The sequence below is a fragment of the Rhamphochromis longiceps genome, linkage group LG17 (assembly GCF_057381845.1).
Source record: "Rhamphochromis longiceps isolate RC_006_pf linkage group LG17, R_longiceps_female_GT1.1, whole genome shotgun sequence".
Lineage (NCBI taxonomy): Eukaryota > Metazoa > Chordata > Actinopteri > Cichliformes > Cichlidae > Rhamphochromis > Rhamphochromis longiceps.
In genome coordinates this window covers 34,372,861-34,394,877 of record NC_140573.1, presented here as the reverse complement: position 1 = coordinate 34,394,877, position 22,017 = coordinate 34,372,861, and the positions used below count along the sequence as shown (strand labels likewise).

Here is a 22,017-nt window from a genome sequence, read left to right as displayed (position 1 = left end):
GTTTCCTCCTCTCTCTCTTTCACAAGCTCATGCTCTATCCTAATTTTTATTTCGCAGGCTCCCGGCTGCATCTTTTTCTCTCTGCACGTCACTCGTCTTGTTTCTTGCTCTTCTTGACCTTCTGCTTTTGGTGTTGTTTGGTTTGTCTTGCTCAGGTTCTGTTCACAGCGATCATCTTCCTTTCTCTGTCTCGCTTTCTCTCTCTCTCACTTCTTTTTATCAAGTTTGTAAGAACTGAGGGAGCGTGCATGTGAGTTTGTTTATGTCTGAGTGCGTGTTTGTTGCTCTGGATATATCCACTGGAGCTGCTGTCTCATACTGCAAACACAGAACGATTACAGGGATTATAGGAAAGGCCAGCACAAGATTACAGCCCTGTGATAGTAACACTGTTCAAGATAACCTGCTGACTGGAGGCTGCTGTTTATTTGCAAGTCTGTGTGGAGGAAAGGTCTGTCTGTCTGCAAATGTAGGCCGAGTAGAGAACTAACTGCTTTTTCTGTCTTTTTTTTCTTTCTAAATGTCAAACCCAACTTAAATAGTTAGGTTTGACATTTCAAGTTGACAAATAATAGAACACTAATTGAAAGGCTGATTTAAATTTATTAATTCCAAAAATAAAATTCTGTTTTGCAATTCAAGACTCACGCGCTCATCAATTAAGCATATCTGTGTAATTGATGCCATTAACAAGTAAAATCATTTGTCGGGTACTTTTTTGTGTGTGTGTGTGTGTTGTGTCTCTAATGTTGTCATCCCAGGCACACTGCTTTTTGTTTTTGAAGGGCTGCCAGTCAGAGAAAGTTGACTTCAAAGGTGAGGAGCCAAATCAGCTATTTTGGCTGTAATAATAAGAATGAAACCAGAGAGAAAATTAGTATAATTAACTTTTTGGACATCAAGTGGGTAAACAACAAAGACAGAGACTGCTAAAAATGTTAAAACTCAAGCCAGAAGAAACTGCTGTTATGATAAGGAGCTGAGTCCTCATCATAACTGGCAGCCCCTCACAAACTACATATATGTATTTCATCCACTCTTACTAGAGTCATTTCATCATATACATTTTAATATTATTCCTACAACATACATCAGAGACTCGGGTAAGAAATTGGCCTTAAATTTTAGGGGTGGAGATCATTAACAAGTGCAAATTTTCCCCTCTGGATACAGTTCGTTAAGGCTGGAGAGCGTGTGCTCGGCTGTCAGTCACTAGTGACTCTTGTAAGGCTGACAGCATGTCGTGTCAAGAATAATTTGTCACAGTATGAAGAGTCTTCCTTTTGTTTGGTTTTTTTTGTTTGATTCTGGAAGGACTGCTAATAATGTCACATAGACTGGTGCTATTAGAGGAGCCTCAGACCACAACTGAATGATCAAATGAACATGAATCAACATGTGAACAGACAAATGTGAGCGAGGACGCGAGTGAACTGCTGTCTCAGAAGAGGAAAATTGATTTGCTCGTGGTGTTGCAGCGCTCCCACTCCCATCAAATGTGATTTGATACTCGAAGGAAGGAAGGAAGAAATTACCAGATGACTCTAGTGTGTGTTTCTGTGTTGTGTTTGTTTTTGCAGGGAGAGTGTTTGATCCCAACAAGCACTGCGGAGTGCAGGACCCCGAGACCAAACGACCCTGCACACGGTCTCTCACCTGCAAGGTAATGCAAATAAACGCACAAGTGCAGGGTTACCCACACTCTCAACCTCTGCGTGCTTTCTGTGGAGATAATAGTAACGTCTGACCCTCCTGCTCTTTGTCTGACCACAATTTCTGAGAGTAATAGCGTTAAAGGGCACATTAATGTCGCTACTGAAAGACGCCGACCACAGCTATGATCATATCTAGCTCTCTGGCTGCCTCTCTTGTGTGTACACCCGTTCTCAGTTAATGCTGGGGTAGCATTGCTCAGGCATTACAGGGCCTACACTTCCCCTGATGAGGTAATTATAGATGTTGGATGAGGCTAAAACATCTTAAGAAGTAATACTCTATTTTACTGCCCTATAATTACCTCTGCTGAGCTTTACTAATCACTGCAAACTGGTTAAGTAATTAAAGATGTATCAGGCTAATTTGTTGCCATTTTTTCATGTGGGAGTGGTTTGTCAAAGTAATCTTGTTCAGATCTACTGTCCAGCATCGCTAGACACATAGCATTTTGTCTTGATAAGCTAGAGGGCAGATTGCCAAACTATCCACAAAACAAACCAAAAAAACACCAAACATATTTACAACATGTAAAATTTAATATCGATGGTTTTGTGCTGTTTGTGAAGCATCCGAGGCTGTAAAAATTTGTGAATGTGTCCAGTATGGGCTGATGAGTCACTGGAGCTCATTTCAGATCAATGATGGCTATCTTGTCAGCGTTACAAAAAATAATGTTAAAATGGATTTTAATGTTGTCACACTCAGGCAATTGGCAAATAAACTCTCACACAATGTGAGGATGTAATCAAACTGTTGATCAGAGGGACATTGGCTTTTAACCAGGCAGCTCAGTGTCAGCTATCTGGAGGCAGGAATGTCACATGTCTAATCTGGAATAATCTAATCAGGAATAAATAGGCATGTTTATGGACATTTTCTGATGTTAGAGTCCTGATTTCAGGTCAGGATGAAGCTTTGGGTGACAAGGAAGAGGATGAGGTGGAGATGGGGGAGGAAAGTGCAGTGGTCATGGTGGATCTTTAAATTAAAATTAACTTATATTTGACACTTGTCAGTGTTCAGATTTCCCCTTTCTTTCTGAATTCAGCATTACTTCAAACTTCAGAAAACCCTAATATATCACCATAATTTCGACTAGCACGCCAAACACTGGCATCTTGTTCAGTTTTTAAAAGTTTTATTTTCTTTCAAATGTGTATTCAATAGTCAGGATAGTTAGAAATGTGATACATAAACCTTTGGGACCTTGTGGTTAAAGATGCACAGACCTTGGCTGCTCCCTTTGAATAAGTGCAGGAAGTATTTTTCTTTCCAAACGCAGGCCTGGCAGTCTAAAGCAACCTCTCTGCCTTGTTTGGTAAATATCTATTGGAAAACCAAATGTTTGATGGCTGGTTACCTTCCAAAGTACCTGGAACGGTATATAGGCACAGGTAATATTTACCCGTGTTTGTGTGGTGTGACGTAGACACATACAGTGTGAGGTTATGGAAACTATCATGAAACCAAAGAGTCGTGTCTTGAGCCTCTCTCAATGCAGCATTCAATCCCAGTGAAGTGTGTTTGTGGTACAGTCTGTTCTTCACAGATCAATATTTTCATTTACAAAGTCTCTCTGGAAATAACCCAGTATTTCTAAACGGTCAGAGGAATAAAAGAATAAAATAATTGTTTTGTTTTGGTTTTTTTTTTTCATTTGCTGCAGACTCACTCTTTAACCCACCGGCGGGCTGTCCCTGGCCGAAGGAAACATTTTGACATCCTCCTGGCTGAACACAAGGGGCGGGCGAAGGAGAAGGATGGAGTGAAAGAAAAGGATAAGGACAAGGACGGAGCGCAGGGAGGGAAGGAAGGCTCCAGCCAGAGTATTATATCTAAAGAGAGCTCGTCTCCCAGCAAGTCTCACTGCCCCAATGGACGACCTCTCTCCACATTGAAGCTGCGGCTGGCAAATGCACACATACCAAGGTACAAAGGATGTGAAAAGTATTAAATATGCAAATAATAAAAGCTTTAGGACTCTAATCAGCTTTAAAAATGAGGAGTGTGTTTCAGGAGCATTGTATATTATAATGCCTACTTTATATAGTTTTCTATGTACTTCTGCCATTTTTATGTTGTTAAACTTTGGCTACTGAAGTTAAACTGCTCTTTTAGAGAAAGGGAATGCTTTCTAAACAGAAATAATGGCTTATTTATTTTAGTCTTAAGTATGTTTACTTGTCATTTTGAGAAGATTGTGTTCACTTGCATACTTGAGCATTTTTTCTTCAGACAGATGCACCCTTTTCCACCAGGGGATGCTATAGACACAGTTTGCTAGAAGTGAGCAAGCAGAAAAATCACCCTATGTCAAATTGTTGTGAAAAACGTATATCCTGTTTCTATTTAGAGCACAAAACCCTTCTTTAAAAATGAACTTATTTGGAGTTTGCTTCCTTTTTCCTTCTTTCTTTGTTTACACTCTTCGTCTTCTGCATTCACATTTAAATTTCCCTTTCACGGCTCCTGTTCTGTCTCTTTTCTTTAATTTTTGTTTTTCTGTCCCATATGTTTCCAGTTCTTTAATCCTTAACCCACTTTGTCTCATTACTTTATTCACCCCTTTGTCCCAGGGTTCCAGGAGGCTCCTCCACTTCCACCTCAGGTCCTCTGCTCACGGTAGCATCTCCTGTCCAGGCCCCTAACCCAGAACCAGCTCCCCACAGCTGGGTGACCGCTGCTGGAGAAAGCAGTCGACTTTCCAGCGACGAGGGCGATGCAGATCCAGAGGATGCTGACAGACCTGCTGTTCACTACTCCAGTCATCACCCGCAGCCTTTAGGGGTAAAATAGAAGGACCCAGTAATGCTGCACTATCATGCATTTTCTTATTCCATAACCTCAGGGCGTTCAGTAACCAATTCACAAAAGTTTTAGTCATCCTATCTCCTATTTTATCCCTGCAGGGTCTGCTTTTATATGTCATTTAGCGGAAATATTTTTGTTCCAGTTCAGCCTCAGGTGTAGCTTAATAGTATGTGTTAAAGGAAAAGTTTGCTATTTTGGAAAAGAGATTGTGATCTATGTTAAATGGTTGATCTCACACTCTTACCCAGTTTGTATTATCCTTAAAGCTAGAGCAATCAGCCAGCGTGAAGCAGGGGTCTCAAACTCACGGCCCACGTCACCACTATGTGGGTCCCATATATTGACGTGAAGAAATATAATGTTATTTGGCCCTTGAAGTTTAGGGAATTTGTTTGTTGTTGAGTGCAGTGTTGAAATAGGTTCTTTTAAAAGCAAAAAGTTATTTAATATGAAGGCAATATGAGCAGACAGTACAAACATGATGAGCGAATGGCTGTGTTAGTTCAGGGAGAGAGTTATGTGTAAACATAACAATTTTGAGTTTTTTCTTGTTATACAATATTTGAAATTAAAAAAAAAACCAAAACACTACATTTTTGGAAATATTTGTGGGTGTTTTCTCCAATTAGGTGACAGTGCCAGCAGTAGCCCGCAACTCATTTAAGTTTGAGACCCCTGGCATAAAGATTAGAAATAAGACCTTTAAATAAAGTGTGTTGCCATTTTTTTGCACCACCGTTTTTGTACAGGCGCACATGCAGGTTGTGTATAGGCTCATTGGTAGGGAGTATTAATTTGCTGAAGTTATGCTGACATTGGAAGTTTGCCAGGCATGTGCTTTTGTTCCTTTTAAAATGGCGAGTACTAAGTGCCCATAATATTATTAAAATATATGGAAAGCTGATGCAGACATGTTTTTTTTACTCCTAAAGTCTGCATTTTACTAAATTTAAAGAAATGCTTGATTATTATAGTTCTTCAAGTCAGAGCTCTCACTTCATAGTCAGTTTTGACCTGAGCGGTTAGATTAATGGGAGGTTCTAAAAGTTACCATTATCCATAAAAATTGTACACTGTACTGTATATTTCCTGTTAAAAGTTCCAGTTATATTTTTTATTTTCTCAAATTCTAAAAATATTTTAACATTGTTTTTCTCTTAGGCATCTGTTCTTCTTCATCTATGGCATTTTTTACATATGGACTGTTGTCTAGTTCACTTTGAGACATTACCCAACCTACGTAGACATGAAAACACAAATATCTGATGTAATTTTATCTAAAATTACATTATTTTAACACCTTTTTTAGTCTTTATGATACCTGATGGCCAGAATTCACGCCCTTCGCCCTGCCTCGAATGCGTTGTATCCAGTTAGCACCTTCGCCTAAACCAAAAGAATTATTTCCTGGATTGAGAACAAATCTGAACCAGACTGCCTCCTGCTCTGAGCTCAGTATCAGAAAGGACAACTTGGTGCAGTGTCCCAACCTAATTCCCCTGATGTTGTCCAGAGCTGATGTGTGAAAACAGCTTATCTCTTTGGTTCCATCATTTGATGCCTCTTTTACTGCTTTTTACTCCTCCACTCTTCTTCTTTTCAGAATCGTTCGCCTTGCCTCCTTTATGATTCTTTCATAACATTCTCACCTGAGCTGTCTTCTTTCTCCCTCTTACAGTTTTGCGTATTCAGCAGCAGGCTGATGGGAAGAGGCCACTATGTGTTTGACAGGCGATGGGACAGGATGAGGCTGGCACTCCAAAACATGGTGGAGAAACACCTCAACGCCCAGATGTGGAGGCGAGTGTATTCTTTGATTATTCTACTACCATATTTTGCTTAAAGGTTAATAGGTATGGGTGAGAAATGGTAAAGATGAGCAAAATGTAATGTTTTAATGGAAAGATGTGAGAGGAAGGGATGAACTCATCAGCTGTGGAAAACAGATTCAAATTCTGTTTCATTTTTTAGACGGGAAGGTTTTTTTGTTTTGTTTTTTAAACAATAGAAGGTGAAAAAAAATCACACATGAAGCCTGTAAGTTTTTAATCAAAGATCAAAACTAGCAACAATAGAGGGGAAAAAAAGAACAGGTTTGCATGCAGTTAATGATTGCACAATCACAATAGATAAATAATTTCTGAGTTTTAATCGTGGGAAGTAAAGTAAAAATAGCCGAGGAGGCTGATGAAATGAGGGGAAGACACTAAAATGAGCTTAGAAAACCATTGTTCAGTAAAATACTGCATATTGATTGTTACTTAAGGTCTCCTACAAGCTATTCTGGCAGTAAAACAACTTTATTGGTACATTTCTCTTTTGTAAGATTCTCTTCTTCATGTTTCAGGAAGGTGCCTCTGGCTGCTGAGAGCCTCCTCTCCCCATCTGGTACATCCTCCATACCTTCACATCAAGCCCCTTCTCCCACCTCTTGTCTGCTCAACTCCCTCCCCAACTCCCTCTCGTACACCGCCACGTTTCCTCAGTCTGCATCCACAGCTGGGGTGTTTAACATCCGAGACTCCCCGCAACCCCACACCCAAGTCTTCGCGCAGGGCAAAGCCCGTAACGGCACACATAAAGCAAGTCGTCCATCCAAAGACGTGGAGGAACCCGTAGCGGGAACTAAGAAGAGAAAAAAAACGTCCTACTCTTCCTCCTCATTTTCCTCTTCTTCCTTGTTTCCCACTGTGGATAATTACAAAAGGAACGACAGGAGCTTTCATTCACAGTTACAAAGCTCGGGAGGGACAGCTGCCTCCCCAGCCAAGAAAAAGGGACTTGGTCATGGGGATAGCGAACTTTGGGGAAGCTCAGAGGGCTGGCTATCTAAAGCTGATGGCCCTCAAAGCCACATATCGCAAAACAGGTGAGTCCCCAGTAAAATGTAAAAAAAAAAAAAAAAAAGTTTCATTAAGAGGCCACAATTTTGAAAACTTGTAAAAACTGTACTTTGATATTTAACTTTAGAAGTAAATGTTTTATTTCCCAAAAATATTTGATTATACCTACATGTTATGCCATTAAATTCTCTTTTAGAGGATAACAAGTCATGATTGTAGTCAGAGGGAATGCAGACTTAGTTCAACATATTGTATATTCATATAACATGTAATATACTTATTGTGTATGTAGACACAACATACTGTTTTCCTTCTTTTGCTTCTCTCCAGTCGTGAACTTGGCAGCACCAGTATACCCTACTCACCTAACAGGGAACCAACCTCAGCTGCCCACCAACCAATGGCTCCTCCCACAGGACCCTTAGCTTATGGGGGAGGAGCAGAAGGGAGGAAGAGGCGAAGTCCCAGCTCCTACAGAGGAAAGGGCAACAAGCTGAGCAGACTGGGTGGGTTAGATAGCCTCTTTGGGAATGGAAGCGATAGCGGGGGGATACTAGCTTCAGGGCCTGAATCCCCAAGACAGGTAAGCAGTCATCTACTACCTGGAATATATTTTAGTGTGCTGAGTTTTGAATTCTCAAGGAAGTCTGATAGTCAGCTAAGAGCTGGTGTGTAGGAGACCTTCAGCATTTATTACAAGAAGCTCCAGTCATTGACCCATGGTCAACAGCAAAGACATACTTCACCATTCAGTGGTGAATAGATGAGCAGGTGAAGTTTGCGCAGTTGTTATGTGACCACTTAAAATCAGGTGGTCCTTGAAATAGTGAGAGATATAAGTTACAGTGATGACAGCTGAGCAAATTCAGTTCCATCTTGTTTTTGAATGACAGTAGATGCAGTTTTGTGCAAAAGCACAAAAGAAGTGTCAGGCCTAAAAACTCTCTACAACATCTGAGCAGTGTCTGAAAGTCATGTCCTTAAGAAACAGGAAAAACAAAAACCCAGCAAAGGCCTGACACAGGACCTGAGAGATGCATTTGGCTCTTCAGTTGATCCACCTCTTGTTCACTGAAGCCTCATCTGAAATGGTCTCACTGGAAGGGCTGCCTTGTTAGAATTATACAACTTGTTTTTTTGTCTTATATACAGCATTACATATTCAAGTGTTTTGCAAATATTTCAATTCATTGCTGTACCTCTTTCCCATTTTCCTAAAATAAAATAATAAGAATAAAGGTAAAAAAGGTATGAGGGGTGGTTCAATACTCTGTATGCGTGGTCAAAATTTTGTTTATTCTAATTATTTTCAGAAATTGGGAGACCCACCAGTTTAGGTGATGTTCTCCGTAAATCTGAGTGTCACGCCTATGTTTGTCACTCTTTGATGCATTAGACTTGGATTTTGGTTCATTGTCCTGAGGGGATGATCCTAGACTTTTCCTCTACCACTGTCACCGCCTCTACTAAAACATAAACTGTTGCAGATTTTGATTAATGAACAAAAGTTGCAAGCTAATAAGTGATTTTTAAATATATGCTTATTATTAAATGGATATCATCATTAGCTCTCAAGAATGAATGACTGTGTTGTGCAAATAAATTAATAAATTACAAATTAAACTTCCATCTGCTGTGAAACTGCTGCTTTACAGGCAAGAAATTAAAATCACTTGACAAGTGTGCGTTTTTCTCCACAGGCCAAGTTGCATCACTGACAGAAACCTGTTTAATGGACAGAATGTTGGGCAGCTGTTCAGGCCACCACCGTTTGTGACCTTTGACCTCACCGCTCTTCCAGTTCCAGCACCAATCAGACTGCTTCATCATGTCACATCTGTTTTATCCAAAAACAGTTCAGTTCACCTGCTGTGACAGCGGGACTCTGAAGTCTTTGCCCACAGTTGGCTGGCAGTGGCTTCCACCACTTATCCCTCAGTACGGATCATTTTGATGGAAAGCTGCTCCGCGCCGTTGTGGTCTTTACAGAACAGGATTTCAAAAACCTTTTATCCTCCTGATAAGGGAATTTTAAGGCACTGTTAATGACACCACCACTGTTGACTTTTGCAGGGGGATAACCAGAGTTTATTTTCAGAAATCTGAGTGGAAAGATAACTGTGATTTCTTTGGGGGAGTTTGATGTTTAAAGGACCTACTGACACGACTACTGTAGGACTCAGACTTCAGCTATGCCACCTCAGTGGCTCCACCCCTTTTTTTGTGTTTCTCTATTTTTTATTTGTATTTTTTTTCTTTTCCTTTTGCTTTAAAAAGAGATGAGCTGGGTTTTATCCAGCATTTACCTCTTCTTTAACCTCTTTCTTTCTGTACCAAACAACTTTGTCCATTTCTCTATTTACTGTCCCCCTGCCCCCCAATGCTCCCTGCTCATCCCAGCATGCCTGTGTTCAAAGTGCACTTACTGCCCTCAGTTCACCTTCCTTCCTTGTTCGCTGATTCCAGAGCCATCTCCAGCAGTGCCACACAAGAACCTGTTCAGACAAGGGAAGAAGAAGACATCTGTGTTACCAACAACGCTACATCAATGCATTGTATTTCAATATAGGAAGAAGTCAGATTTAATTTAAGAATGTTTTTGTATTTTTTTCCCCTTCGTCCTGGTTTAAACATTGCAAGAAACTCCTGGACTTGCATCCAAAAATGGAATTATTGTTATTAATATTAAGGTGTTGGATGGCGCTTTTTTTGTATAATAAATTATCATTCTTTTGTTTTTGTTTTTGACCTTTGAGGGTTTGAGGTTTTTTTTCAGCAAAAAAAAAAAGATTTCTATGTCATTTTGAAGAAATGTTGAAAGTATTATTATAGTTCATATTATTAAAAATGTGTACATATCTGTTCTTATTTTTGTATTTATTCATAATTGTCCCCTTTTCCCAATTATGAGGTAGGAGAGAGGGTATTTTTTTAGCTTTCCTGTCTCTTTGTCTCTGTTTATTAACGATAATGAGCTCGGCCTGGTTTCTCAAAACATTCAATAATTAGATCGTTAGTTAATAATCACACAAACCAATTTGAGCCATGGCTGCTGTCTATGTTTACTGTCATCAATAGGAAACAACACATCCTTTTTCTGTTCTTTTTAAATTTCTAATATTAGTTTTAAATAATTATTGTAGTCTGACAGAAATCTTGATCTCTGAAACTTTAGAACCATATCCCACATGTTGTTTCTCATACTACAAATTATGTGTATACACTTTAGATGCAGTACTGTGCAAGCATTTAAGGCTCTAAAAGGAAAGTGAAGTAGTCTGGTTCTACTGTGTTCTCGTTTAGATCCTCCTTTGTCCTGTCAGGAGATAATAAGCCCAGAGGTCACAATTATTTCATAATTATTTCTTACTATTGCAAGACAAAAGGCTGGTTAGGTTTTGTTTTGTGAAACAAAACCTAACCGGCCTCATCTTAGTGCGATTACGCTTGGTTTGTTGTGTTATGTCGAGTCAGAACTGGGTCAAAATGTATCCGCTTGCTTCACAGCTGCCCAGCTCAAGCTAGGTACCGTTTCTTCTCCGGTAGCTCTGTAGTCATTCCTTTTGAGCCCTCGGTGTCTTTTATTAGATGCAGCATCAGGTGTAAAAAAGCAGTGCTGATTTAAAAAGACAACACTTACATTTGAAGGGAAACTATATGCTTTTGTTTTCTATAGCACTGTGTGCCACAGGTTAAAGGTTTAAAGTGTTACAAAGTTTAACTGAGGATGTCAAAAAAGTCGATCAGAAAATGTGAAGAGATTTTTCTTATTTCAAAGGGGATCTCCTGTGCTTGCTTCCATTAATAATTCAAAATAATTCAGATTTTCCTCATACTGACTTTTAGCTCCTCCCTTTGAGCCAGTTTTCATTTGATTGGTGGCCCTTCCCAACTGCATAAGTAGAAAAAAAACTGTCTAAAATGGATTATATCAGTCTAAGGCTCAAACTTTTGGCTTACAAAGATTACTTGTTAATACTAGACTTTGACAGCTAATGGAGAAAGGCATAACGGGTCCCTTTTGAAGTGCAGCAGATGTCGTAATGGGTCAAAAAACAAACGGCATAAACCTTTAAAATGTCAGAGAAGTACCCCCCTCTTTCATTCATTGCTGCTGACGATAGAGCTAACGTAACTGAAAGCATTTAAATTTGCTGTTTAGCAGTGTGACTCTCAGAAATGCACTCGCCTGGTACTTGCCAACTGCTTCAGTGGAAACTAACTCTTTTTGGACTCATTGGTTGTTTTGTTTAAGCACTAATGATGATTGAATTGTACATAATCATTTGTATTTGTGTTACGTTTTTCCAAGTACTCAAAGTGCTTCCCATGACTGTCCATCAGCGCGTGAGATTGTCTACCAGTTTAGATCAGTTTAATAGAACCTGCATGGTAGGCTTTGTTTCGCTGTAGATACACATGGTTTAACTGGGTACTGGCTGTGTACAGTTAAATGGCTAACATCCCTTTTATGACAAGATAAACAAATCTTTTAATTTTTCTTCAGTTTTCTTTGCTGTGCTCACACGTTTAAATCAACAGACGTTTAATAACAGATCAACGCATACATTGCTAAAGCGATGGTCGATACTTCTTTTTTTGGTGTTATTTACTGGTTACAGATCTTGGTATCATTGGATAGATTTCGGTTTTCTCACGCAGTACCTTCTCACATGTATCTACTGATCAAAGATCAAGTGTTTGTTGGGGAAAAGAAGCCAACCTGAGTTACTGGTTGAAGAAATAGAAATGGGAAGTTACGGTCTGTTGCAGCTAAAATGAAGACAAGGCTCATGGTTGCTGATTTCAGAGCAGTTGTATATTGTCTTTGCTGTTAAAGTTTGTTTTGTTTTTTTAAACCCTCCCTGTTTCTTTTCTTTCTTTCTTTTTTCCTGTTTTGCACTTTGTCATTTTGCCCAGATCTTTAATTACTTTCTATTTATATAAATATTTTAGATATTAAAAAAAATCTTTATATTTGTGATAGTGTTTCTGGCAACTCCATTAAAAGAAGATGAAGAGGATATTGTTGGTCAGTTGGCCCCCTAAACCAGCGCACTGTTGTTATTATCCGATCCAAACTGTGGTGAATGTTGAATGTCTGAAAAATGCCTTGTTAAGATTTTGGGGGTTTTATTCAGTCTTACTGCAGTTGTTTTAGAAAATTGATTTTCCACCAATACAACTTAACACATGCCACATGCTGTAAAAAAATGGGAAAAAAAAAAAAGGTCCTGTATCCAAGCTTTTATTAAATGATTGAAAGTGGATTTGTGTTGTTTGTAAATCAAATTTGCAGCTTTTGAATTGTAAAGAAAGTCTCACAGCTCTTTATTACAGCTTTGTTTTTTACCTTCTGAAAGTATCTCTCCTTATCGTTGATGTCTGACATATTTTTGAATTGCTGGAGGCGAGCAAATGCCTCTTATGTGGTTACCGGCATTTCACAAGGAAGCTTTTTATATTTTGTAAAGTGCAACATTTTGGTACATTTTAATGCTTTTATCTTACCAGGTCAATCTGTAACTGTACAGCATAACTGTTTTCTTTCTGTCTTGCAATGTTTAACTTTTTAAATATGTAGCAGCAGTAATGGTAATTATAGGAATCAGCTTACCACTTTAGTCCATCTGAACAGTTTTACGTACAAAGATCTATCCCACTGAATGGGGTGATCTCCCGATCTTGTTGTCTGTGTGTTGTCTTTTCATGAAATTTCATGACAAATTATCAGATAAGTTGCCTTTACTGTTATTTACTGTTCTATGACTTTCCAATTAGCCTAGGCTTTTTGTTTAGGCAAGTATAAGAACCAGCTCCAAAAAAGTTGACTAACTAAAAGAGAATTAATGCAAGTGATTGCCTTACTGTTTTCACAAGTTAAATAATTTATTACATGCTGTGAAGTTGTGAAAAACAAACTAGACCCCCTTTCTGGTTTCACATATCAGGATATCTTTTACATTAACAGATTCTAAAATGGTTTAAATACAACCACAGTTGATATCTTTCACCCTTCACGGTTATTTTACATTAACTGAGAGCTTGAACTTTCAGCCTTTCTGTTGTAGGTTTTCTGCTGTGCTTGGATTCATTGTCATGTAGCATGATGATGTTTCACCCAAGCTTTAGCTATAAGACAAATGACCTCTCATTTCACTTTAGAATAATTTGGTGCACAGAGTTGTTCATGGTTGGCTCAATGACTGCAAAAAATCCCAGTCATGTGGCCCGAATCATCTCCCTTACACCACCATGCTTCACAGTCAGTATGAGGTGTTCGTGCTGTTACGCTTTGTTTTTCTACAAATGTTGTGTTATTCATTATGGCCAAACATCTGCACTTTGATCTTGTCTGTCCAACCGACATTGTTCCAGAAGTCTAGTCTTTCAGAAGTCATACTGCCGTGTTCTTTTTAGAGAGAAGAGGCTTTCTCCTGGCAGCACTTCCAAACAAGCCAAACCTGTACAGCCTTTTTCTAATTGTACTGGCATTAACTTTAACCTTTAACATGGTCTCAGGTGAAGCTCTTGAGTTTTGTGCCCTGACCTTGGGGGGAATTTGTTTGGATGTCTACTCCTGGGAAGGTTGGCAACTGTCTTGAATGACTTGCATTTGTGAATAATCTTTCTCACTGTAGAATGATGGACCTCAAATATTTGGAAATGTTCTTCCAACTCTTTCCAGACTGATGGGTAGCAACAATTGATTTTCTTTGCATTGTGTTAACATACACCTGAGTGATTCAGGTTCATTTGATTACAGCACCTGGTTGTTTCTTACCTTCTTCACTCCTTCACTGAAAGGAGTGAAGGTGTACTTAGTTCTTCAACCACTATTTCCTAATTTATGAAATATATAGACAGTGTAATATGTCATGTTTTCTACATCCTCTGAAGTTGTATTTACCTAATTTTGAGACCTGATAAGGACCTGATTATTTTTATTATGCCCTGATAGGTCATACTTCTCATATGACTGTATTTACTATTTGACTGTAATTTATCAGCTTAGGAAATCAACTTAAATGTTAGTTATTTTATTAAGTGTCTTGTTTAATTTGCGATACACTGCCACAAAAGCAGTAAATGATGTAACTATACCTTCTCAAGTACTGCGATTAATGAAGTTGCAGCCATTACTTATGAGCATGGCCTTGCATTATGTTAAAAGATGACTCATTCGTGATAAACATCAGAAAGACTGCTTGAAACTCATTTTAGCGATCTTCCGTCTTTACAGAGCAAAGCAGCACTCTGCATACGCCTGAGCGTGGTAGTCAGTAACCCAGGTAGCCCATGGCTAATGGTGTTATAGCTATAGCTTCTAATTTAAAGGTTCCTAAAGCATAACCTATGAAACTAAACTGTCAACACAGAACAACACAGAATGATGCTAGCATAATTAAAAACTAACTTTAACAATTTTCTACAGCAAACCTGAACCATCACCAACACCTCACTCTGCTCACTACAGGCCAAGCACTATTGGATAAGTGCAGACTAACATCAAAGAAATAAGCGGCCTGAAAATGTATGTTTAAATAGAGCTTATTTAACCTATAACATATTTCAAGTTTATCAAAAGCAATCAGTTCCATAAAGTAAGTATAAGATTGGAAAAGAAAACCACACACATGTGTAGCGCTGTGCCTACAACACAAAAAGCCTCACAAAGGTACTACTGTGGTTTCCAACATTTTTTACCCTATCACCTGTTATTACACAAGTCCAGTTGAATTGCCTGACCATCCAACCTCTATCAAAGCTTTCCATTTCTACAAAGGACTGTAACAGCAGCCACATTAACAGTTCTGTGTATTTTAATTAGATCCTCTTGGACTAACAGAAAAGGGCTCTTCAGAACAAACACGATGTCGACTGTGACTCAGAAGCTTCTTCTCCAGACCACCGGGGTTTACTTTCCAGGTCAAGGCCTAACCCTAAGGATTGATGACACAAAACGCTACAGAACAGTCACCTCTGCTGGCAAGCGAATGGAATCCACAGACTAATTTTGTGGACAGCACAACTAAAGCATAACAAAAGATCACGCCATGCTTGTTGCAAGGGAAAAGCAAATTCTTTATTTGAACATTTATCAACATCTTGGAGTCTCGTGTTAAATCCCACAGGGCCTCTCAGTGACTGACCTTTGATCTCAAAAAGCATGATCAGCTGATGTTTTGTTCAGATCAGATAGAAGCCCATGACGGAACACTAAGTCAGATTGTTCTCCTGTGTCATTTCAGTGCCCTTCTCTCCATAGCACTGATTCTGTTATTATTGTTTACAGTCAGAACAGGCAACCGAGACTCCATCTCTGCTCCAGACTGTCATTCAGTATCCTTACTCAGCCAGAGAAAGGACATTACAGGCAGTAATTAGCCATTTTCCCCTCCTCTGAGCAGAGGACACTCTGTTCTTTATGGACAGGAGTCCAAAAATGTTACGATACTTACACACTGACTGCCTTATTCACATTCTAGCAGCAAATATCACATGTTCCTCATTTACGGGCTTTGGCGAGTGGGGTGAATTTAGAGATTCACTTATTATGTCAGTGATAATGTGGTGTCCAGTTAATATTTCTACAGTTTTACTAGTTTTTTAGATCAAAGAAAGAGTGGAAAACATTAAAACAGAGGTTATTTCTTTTTTTTTTACACATTAAATGTTACTCACGTGAAATATATCTGGAAGCACTGTGATCAGTTATTGCACATTAAACTATAAATGCTTAGTAATTTAATTTATATCAACTTCTTTGATGCGAGTAATGACCCTTCTTGAGTCCTTGCACATGCTTGTAAAGAACAGCTGATATTTTTTCCCCCAAGACTGAGTCCGATGTGACTGTATAACCACAAAGTTTGATGATTGGAAACTGAACAAACGAACAAATCCCCACAGAAAAGCGGGGGTTTTGAAGTTCCCCGATTTAATTTTAAGAATTTATGTAGCTTTTATGTAAACTTATGGGAAGATGTTAAAATAGCCTACCATAGCGAAGTGAAGAAGAGTATGTCAACAATTGATCCCATGGCTAGATGACCACGATACCTTAATGAGACTGTACAAAAAAGAATGGTGTGTCCAAGGGGGTGAACTAAGTTTAGGCTAACACAATTGATCACATATCAAACAAGGCTGGTGCTTCAGAAATGACCTTTACAAAGACGAGCGTTTTATTAGCTCATAAATTCAGTTTTTATTTCATAAATCGGTGACCATCTTTTTCTTTCTTTGAGAAGTTCTATAGTAGCACTTTAAAACCTATATTACATTCTAAAAATACGATTTTTATAAACACTGGCAAAGCTAATTAGAAATGTAGTCCACTTACCCTGAATGAAGTTCAAGTTCAAATGAAGCAACAAACAAATCAAACAATCAACCAGTGATGTGTCTACACATAATATATAATTTAGAAAAGAACCAGCTTTAAATTGTATTTTAGGGCATTATGTTGCTAGCAATTTGGCATTGATAACAAAACCCATTTTTGTTTGTTTGTTTGTTTGTTTGTTTGTCTTGTGCAGCAACAACAAGGTGATAATCAAAGAGCCATTAGCCCAAAACTTGGCATATCTCGGTGTGGTGTGCAGTGCTTACTTAAAAAAATGTGAGGAAACTGTGTAGAGGATAAGTGTCCTTAGAAAACAGGAAGGAATCCAGCAACCCCTGACAAAGGAAGTGAGCGATGCATTTGGCCCTTCAGTTATTGATGCCCCGTCAGAAATTTTCTTAGTGGAACCGTGGCCAACAAGGAGCTATTCTGAAGGAAGTCAAACAAAGAAAAGGGCTGAGGTATGTCAAATTACGCAAGAAATTTTGGCTTATGGAGTAATGCATCCAAATTTAAAATCCGTGGTTCCAGTTGTCTTTAATAAGTATGCAAGAAGTGAGAAGTACAACAGTGGGTGGCTACAGCCATCTTTAAAACACGATGGAGGCTCTGTCATGGTTTGGGGCTGCATTTCAGCCATTGTTGTTGGAGATCTTGTTAAAACTGATAGAATCATGAATGAAGAAAAGTACCATCAGACTTTTGTCCATCGTGCAATACTATCTGGAAAGCACCTGATTGGCAACAGCTTTATTTTTCAGCATGACATGATCCTGCCAATGCAGTAAAAGCATACCTGCATAGAAAAACACAAAATAAAGCACTATCAGTCATGAGTTGGCCTCCCCGGGGCGCGTACCTCAACAGTTTTGATGCAGTGTGGGATCGTGTGAACAGAGAACATACTGAAAGGAAGCCAACATCAAAAGAGAAGCTTTGTCCTTCAAGAAGCCTCGAGAACTATTCCTGAAGACTACTTGAAGAAATTACAGGAAAGCTTTTCTAACAGTGTGTTGAAGAATAGAGATGGCTGTATGAAATGCTGACTTTTGAGTTCTTTAGAATTTTGCAATCTTTGTTTTTTCTTATATACTGTATTTCTAAGCATTTTTGCACATCGCAAAAAAAAAAAAAAAAGAAGCCGCACATATGTCATGTTTTCTCAACAAAGTATAAAGAACTGAGGGGTGGCTCAAGACTTTTGCACATTATTGTATATTGAGTCAAACAGGAATGCTGCAAACTTCATTTGGTCTTTCTCATGGTAATTTTTTTTTTTGTTGCTTTGAAAAAAAGTAAATAAAAGGAAAAAAAAACTGACTTGGCAGGGAGAGGTGGGAAAACTTAAATTACACATAAAAGTGAAAGAAATCTCATAGCACTGCAATGTTATGGTCGGTTGATGTCCTGATACGTATCCCACGCATCTTAGGTGTGTCATTATCAAAGTGTCCCCACAGAAATAAGCTGCTGCATTATTTTTTTTAACGCTCACCATTCTTGCCTGTCCATTCAACACATTTCCTAACATCAATCTTATTTTAAAAGGAAAGATTTAAACAAGAATCAAGAAATGAAAATAGACAAAGTACAATGCACTAGGGATTAAATTGTGATAGAGCACCATAAGGATGAAACCTGCTGTGTTAAGCCAGAATTATACATTACTGAGGCATTGGCAAGTACAGATGGTTCTCCTTCTGTCTATTCTCTCTGGACAAATCACTTCATCTAGTTAGATTTATATGAGCATGACATCCAGTAGGTATTTATACCTGCTGCTTTCCTCAGTGCTTTCTCCATTAATGAACCAAAATGACACACGGCGAAATACATTCCCGGCAACATTGACACCTTGTGGTCAGTTAGCTCAAACACGACCCTGAATCTCATCATCAGCCACATAATAGATCAAAAGCACTCAGGCAGAAATGTGATTCAAAACAAATGATGTTAGCCTCAAAAGAAGAAACCTGCCCTCATTTAGTCTCCTTAAACTCAGATGCTACTGCTGGTATGAGCAATTACTGCACAGGTGGTCTTCTGAATTCATAATTGCAGCAGCATGTGCACGACTTGAAGGCGCGTGAGATCCTGACACTTCTTAGGAGGCAGAACGGTCACATTAGGAAAGCAATGTACGCGTTACAAAACGCTTCATTTTCATTCCTTTGCAAGAGATGAACATAAATCTGATTATGAGGAATGTTTGGAGACTATTAACAGTTACAATATTTGCTCACATTGAATGCCCCGTTAGAGAAAAACAAAAAGATCTTACCAGTGTCATCTGTTTGTCTTGGAGTCCCTCTGGAAACGAGTCCCACCCTAATCTCACCAGTCCCCCCCCCCCCTCCAAAAAAAAGGCCCACTGCTATAATTATAAACAAGCCATTTAAATTACCAACATAAACGAATTATTTGTTGTGCACAAAAAGTGTCCAAACATGTCACTAGGTGGTGTGATGAATGCAGCCTGCATGTAATTGAGAAGATAAAAGCTCTCAGCTCTATTCGACCACGGCCATGAATGCCGAGGAGTCCCCCCTCCCGCCTTTGCAAACAGCATTCTTATGATAATGGAATAATGCTGGTGCTTTAGTTAATTGTGTATAGGCGATAGTGGTGGGCACCTTTTGTTGTGGGCTCTCACGAGCTTAAAGGAAAGAGCTGGCGGGGATTATAACTCTTATGGAACTTCTTTAATTCCGCCCCCCTCTCCTTAAAACCATACTTTATTCCCACTTTGCATTCAATGTGTTGAGTGTTTTTCTTTATTTGATGTGGTCTAAGAGTTTGTCGGGTCGATTCAAGATAAGATTTCACATATGTGATGCTTATGATTTTTGCCAGTTAAATAACAGAACCCTTTATAACAGGTGTAACATAACAGTTTGTTCACAGTGCGCCCAAATCAAAGTTCTGCCCTGTTCAGGGAAAATTAGCACATTTACTTTGTTTAAGTGAGACACCTTTCTTAAGCATATCAATAGCAACACAACATGCTGACTCAAGTTCCAACTGTGAGGGGGTAAAGCTCCATTTTCACGGAAATCCCTGTATTTGTATTTAAATGGTGCATTTCAAGGCATTTAGCTTTAGTTATCAGGAAGGCTGGTTTTACCAGATCCTGACAGACTGTAACAGCCTCAACAACAGCTGATGGCACACTATGATAACACTGCATCACATCATACTATAAGAATGTAACTAAGATATCATAGTAGGCAAGGTATAAAGAGTAGTATAAGATTTGGAAAGGCCAGAAAAAAACTTTCTATTTATTGCAAACAATCATTTTTTCGCTATATAAACCTGCACTTTAAAAAGAACTCCTATTACTACCACAAAATAACCAGTATTATTAGAATACTGCTACTAGTTGGGTAACATTTTACTAATTATTTGAGCAGCAGAGCATGACTTCCCATCTTCCACATTACTTATGTATCACATAGAGCTTTTATATTCTACATTTCTTTAGCTAAATACACTGACCTGCACTGATCATACCCTCTCTTACTTACATTACTTTTATCCGCCGTCACAGTCAAATTTCTATGTTTTCTTTAGTTAGTACAGCTAATCAACAAAAACATATACATATATGCCCATTTCATGTGCACTGTAAAAATGGCTGCAATTACTACTACACAATAACTAGTTCTATTGGGCAAGGGGAACATTTTAAAATTTGCCCTTATCTAATTATTCAAGCAGCAGGTGCATAGCCCGTGTTCAACATGAGTAATGCATCACATGACGCTTGCATATGCTATAATTTTTGATATATATATATATATATATATATATATATATATATATATATATATATATATATATATATATAATATATATATATATATGTGTGTGTGTGTGTGTGTGTGTGTGTGTGTGTGTGTGTGTGGCTAGATAGATATGTGCCACTATCATATTCAGACATATTATGCATACAGTTATTGTTTTAGCCAGCTGGCAGCAATTAGCTTAACTACTTTACCTTTTTCTACCCTTTTTCTATTTTAATTCGCACTTGTTATTAGTGGGTGCATGAGCTCGGTAGAAAAATAGTCTGTCTGTTGAATTCATTTAGATAACCTGAAGTGATAAAATGTAGTAAAAATACTTCCTTTATGTGACATGACTCAAATGTAAGGGGGGGTTTATTAGTAAGACCCCATGCCTGCACCAACAGGTTTGTTTTCAACTGAACTTGTCTGGAAACAAGGTAGGCGTGCAGTTACAAACTTTATTTCTCTGTTTTGCAAAAAACCATTGTAGTTTAACATATATATGTGCGAACTTAAAGCAAAAAAAGCTAACATAGCTGTATTACCTTAGAAGCTGTTGCTGGCCTTTTGCAGTTAAGCTAACTAGCTTAAGGATGCTAGGCGGGTTAAATGGCATTCACACCATTGAAAATAGTTCCAGTCATGTATTTATATGCATCTAAAATATCACAAAACAGTTGGTTGTTTTCATTATTTGTTACAAACAAGTGAAGGAAGTTGTAATGAAGGTAGGACAGGTAAGGCTAAGTGCTTATTTGGCATAAGTTGGGAAAGCTAGTGTTTAGCAGACTAGCTAGCCAGTGACATGCCATTAGATATGTTTTAGTTAAAAAAATGTGATTATTCAACACCAACTATCCAAACAACTGAAAACATAAGCGATGTTATTGATGAGAAATGTATGATCACATTAGTGTTATTACTAATAAACTTAGTCAACAGCTGAAAAAGCTACTCATGCTTTTTTTAAATGTAGTTTGAAGTCAGTATTTATAAACCAATGCCATTTGGAAATTTAAAAATAAAGTAGAAAACAACATGAAGTTGTAAGAAACCAATTTGTCATCTGGTATATTTAAGGAGATCAGTGGGAGTTGTCCTTGGAAATACATTTTTAAAAGGAGAACCTTTTACTTGTTCTCATGTATCACATATAACTTGTCATATAGTTACACAAATCTTTAAATTTACTTGAATTCATTTAAAGAAGAAAAATAAACTCGTCAATTTCCTTTGGAGGAAAACTTTAAGCGCACAACTGTGTTTTATGCACTTCTAAATCATATTCTGTATAAAATTGTGATTAAAAACAATAAATATTCATTTAGTAAATCAAACCGTATCACCACAAATGCGAATAACTCGTTCACGTTTGTCAGTAATTTTGGTTATTTTGGTTAATTAGTTGGTATTTTATTAAATTGGCAGTGTAAATTATTTTATCTGCCAATTTAACTTCTGGGTGGGTACAAACACCCTGGTGTGCTTCGGAGTTTGCGTCGTGGAC

The 22,017-nt window shown here is 38.3% G+C and overlaps 1 protein-coding gene across 3 annotated transcripts in view; it reads left to right on the top strand.

The window, feature by feature from the left end:
* The window catches only part of atxn7l1 (ataxin 7-like 1), a 31,226-nt gene extending 20,450 nt beyond the window's left edge, over positions 1-10,776 (top strand). For all 3 annotated transcript variants that reach the window (XM_085386456.1, XM_085386455.1, XM_085386454.1), the window contains 7 exons: positions 1,581-1,663; positions 3,383-3,645; positions 4,293-4,503; positions 6,206-6,327; positions 6,875-7,396; positions 7,701-7,953; positions 9,071-10,776. In XM_085386456.1, coding sequence (XP_085242582.1) covers positions 1,581-1,663; positions 3,383-3,645; positions 4,293-4,503; positions 6,206-6,327; positions 6,875-7,396; positions 7,701-7,953; positions 9,071-9,088 — 1,472 coding nt within the window. In that variant the 3' untranslated portion in view covers positions 9,089-10,776. The remainder of the gene's footprint in view (positions 1-1,580; positions 1,664-3,382; positions 3,646-4,292; positions 4,504-6,205; positions 6,328-6,874; positions 7,397-7,700; positions 7,954-9,070) is intronic.
* Positions 10,777-22,017: the final 11,241 nt, after the last annotated feature.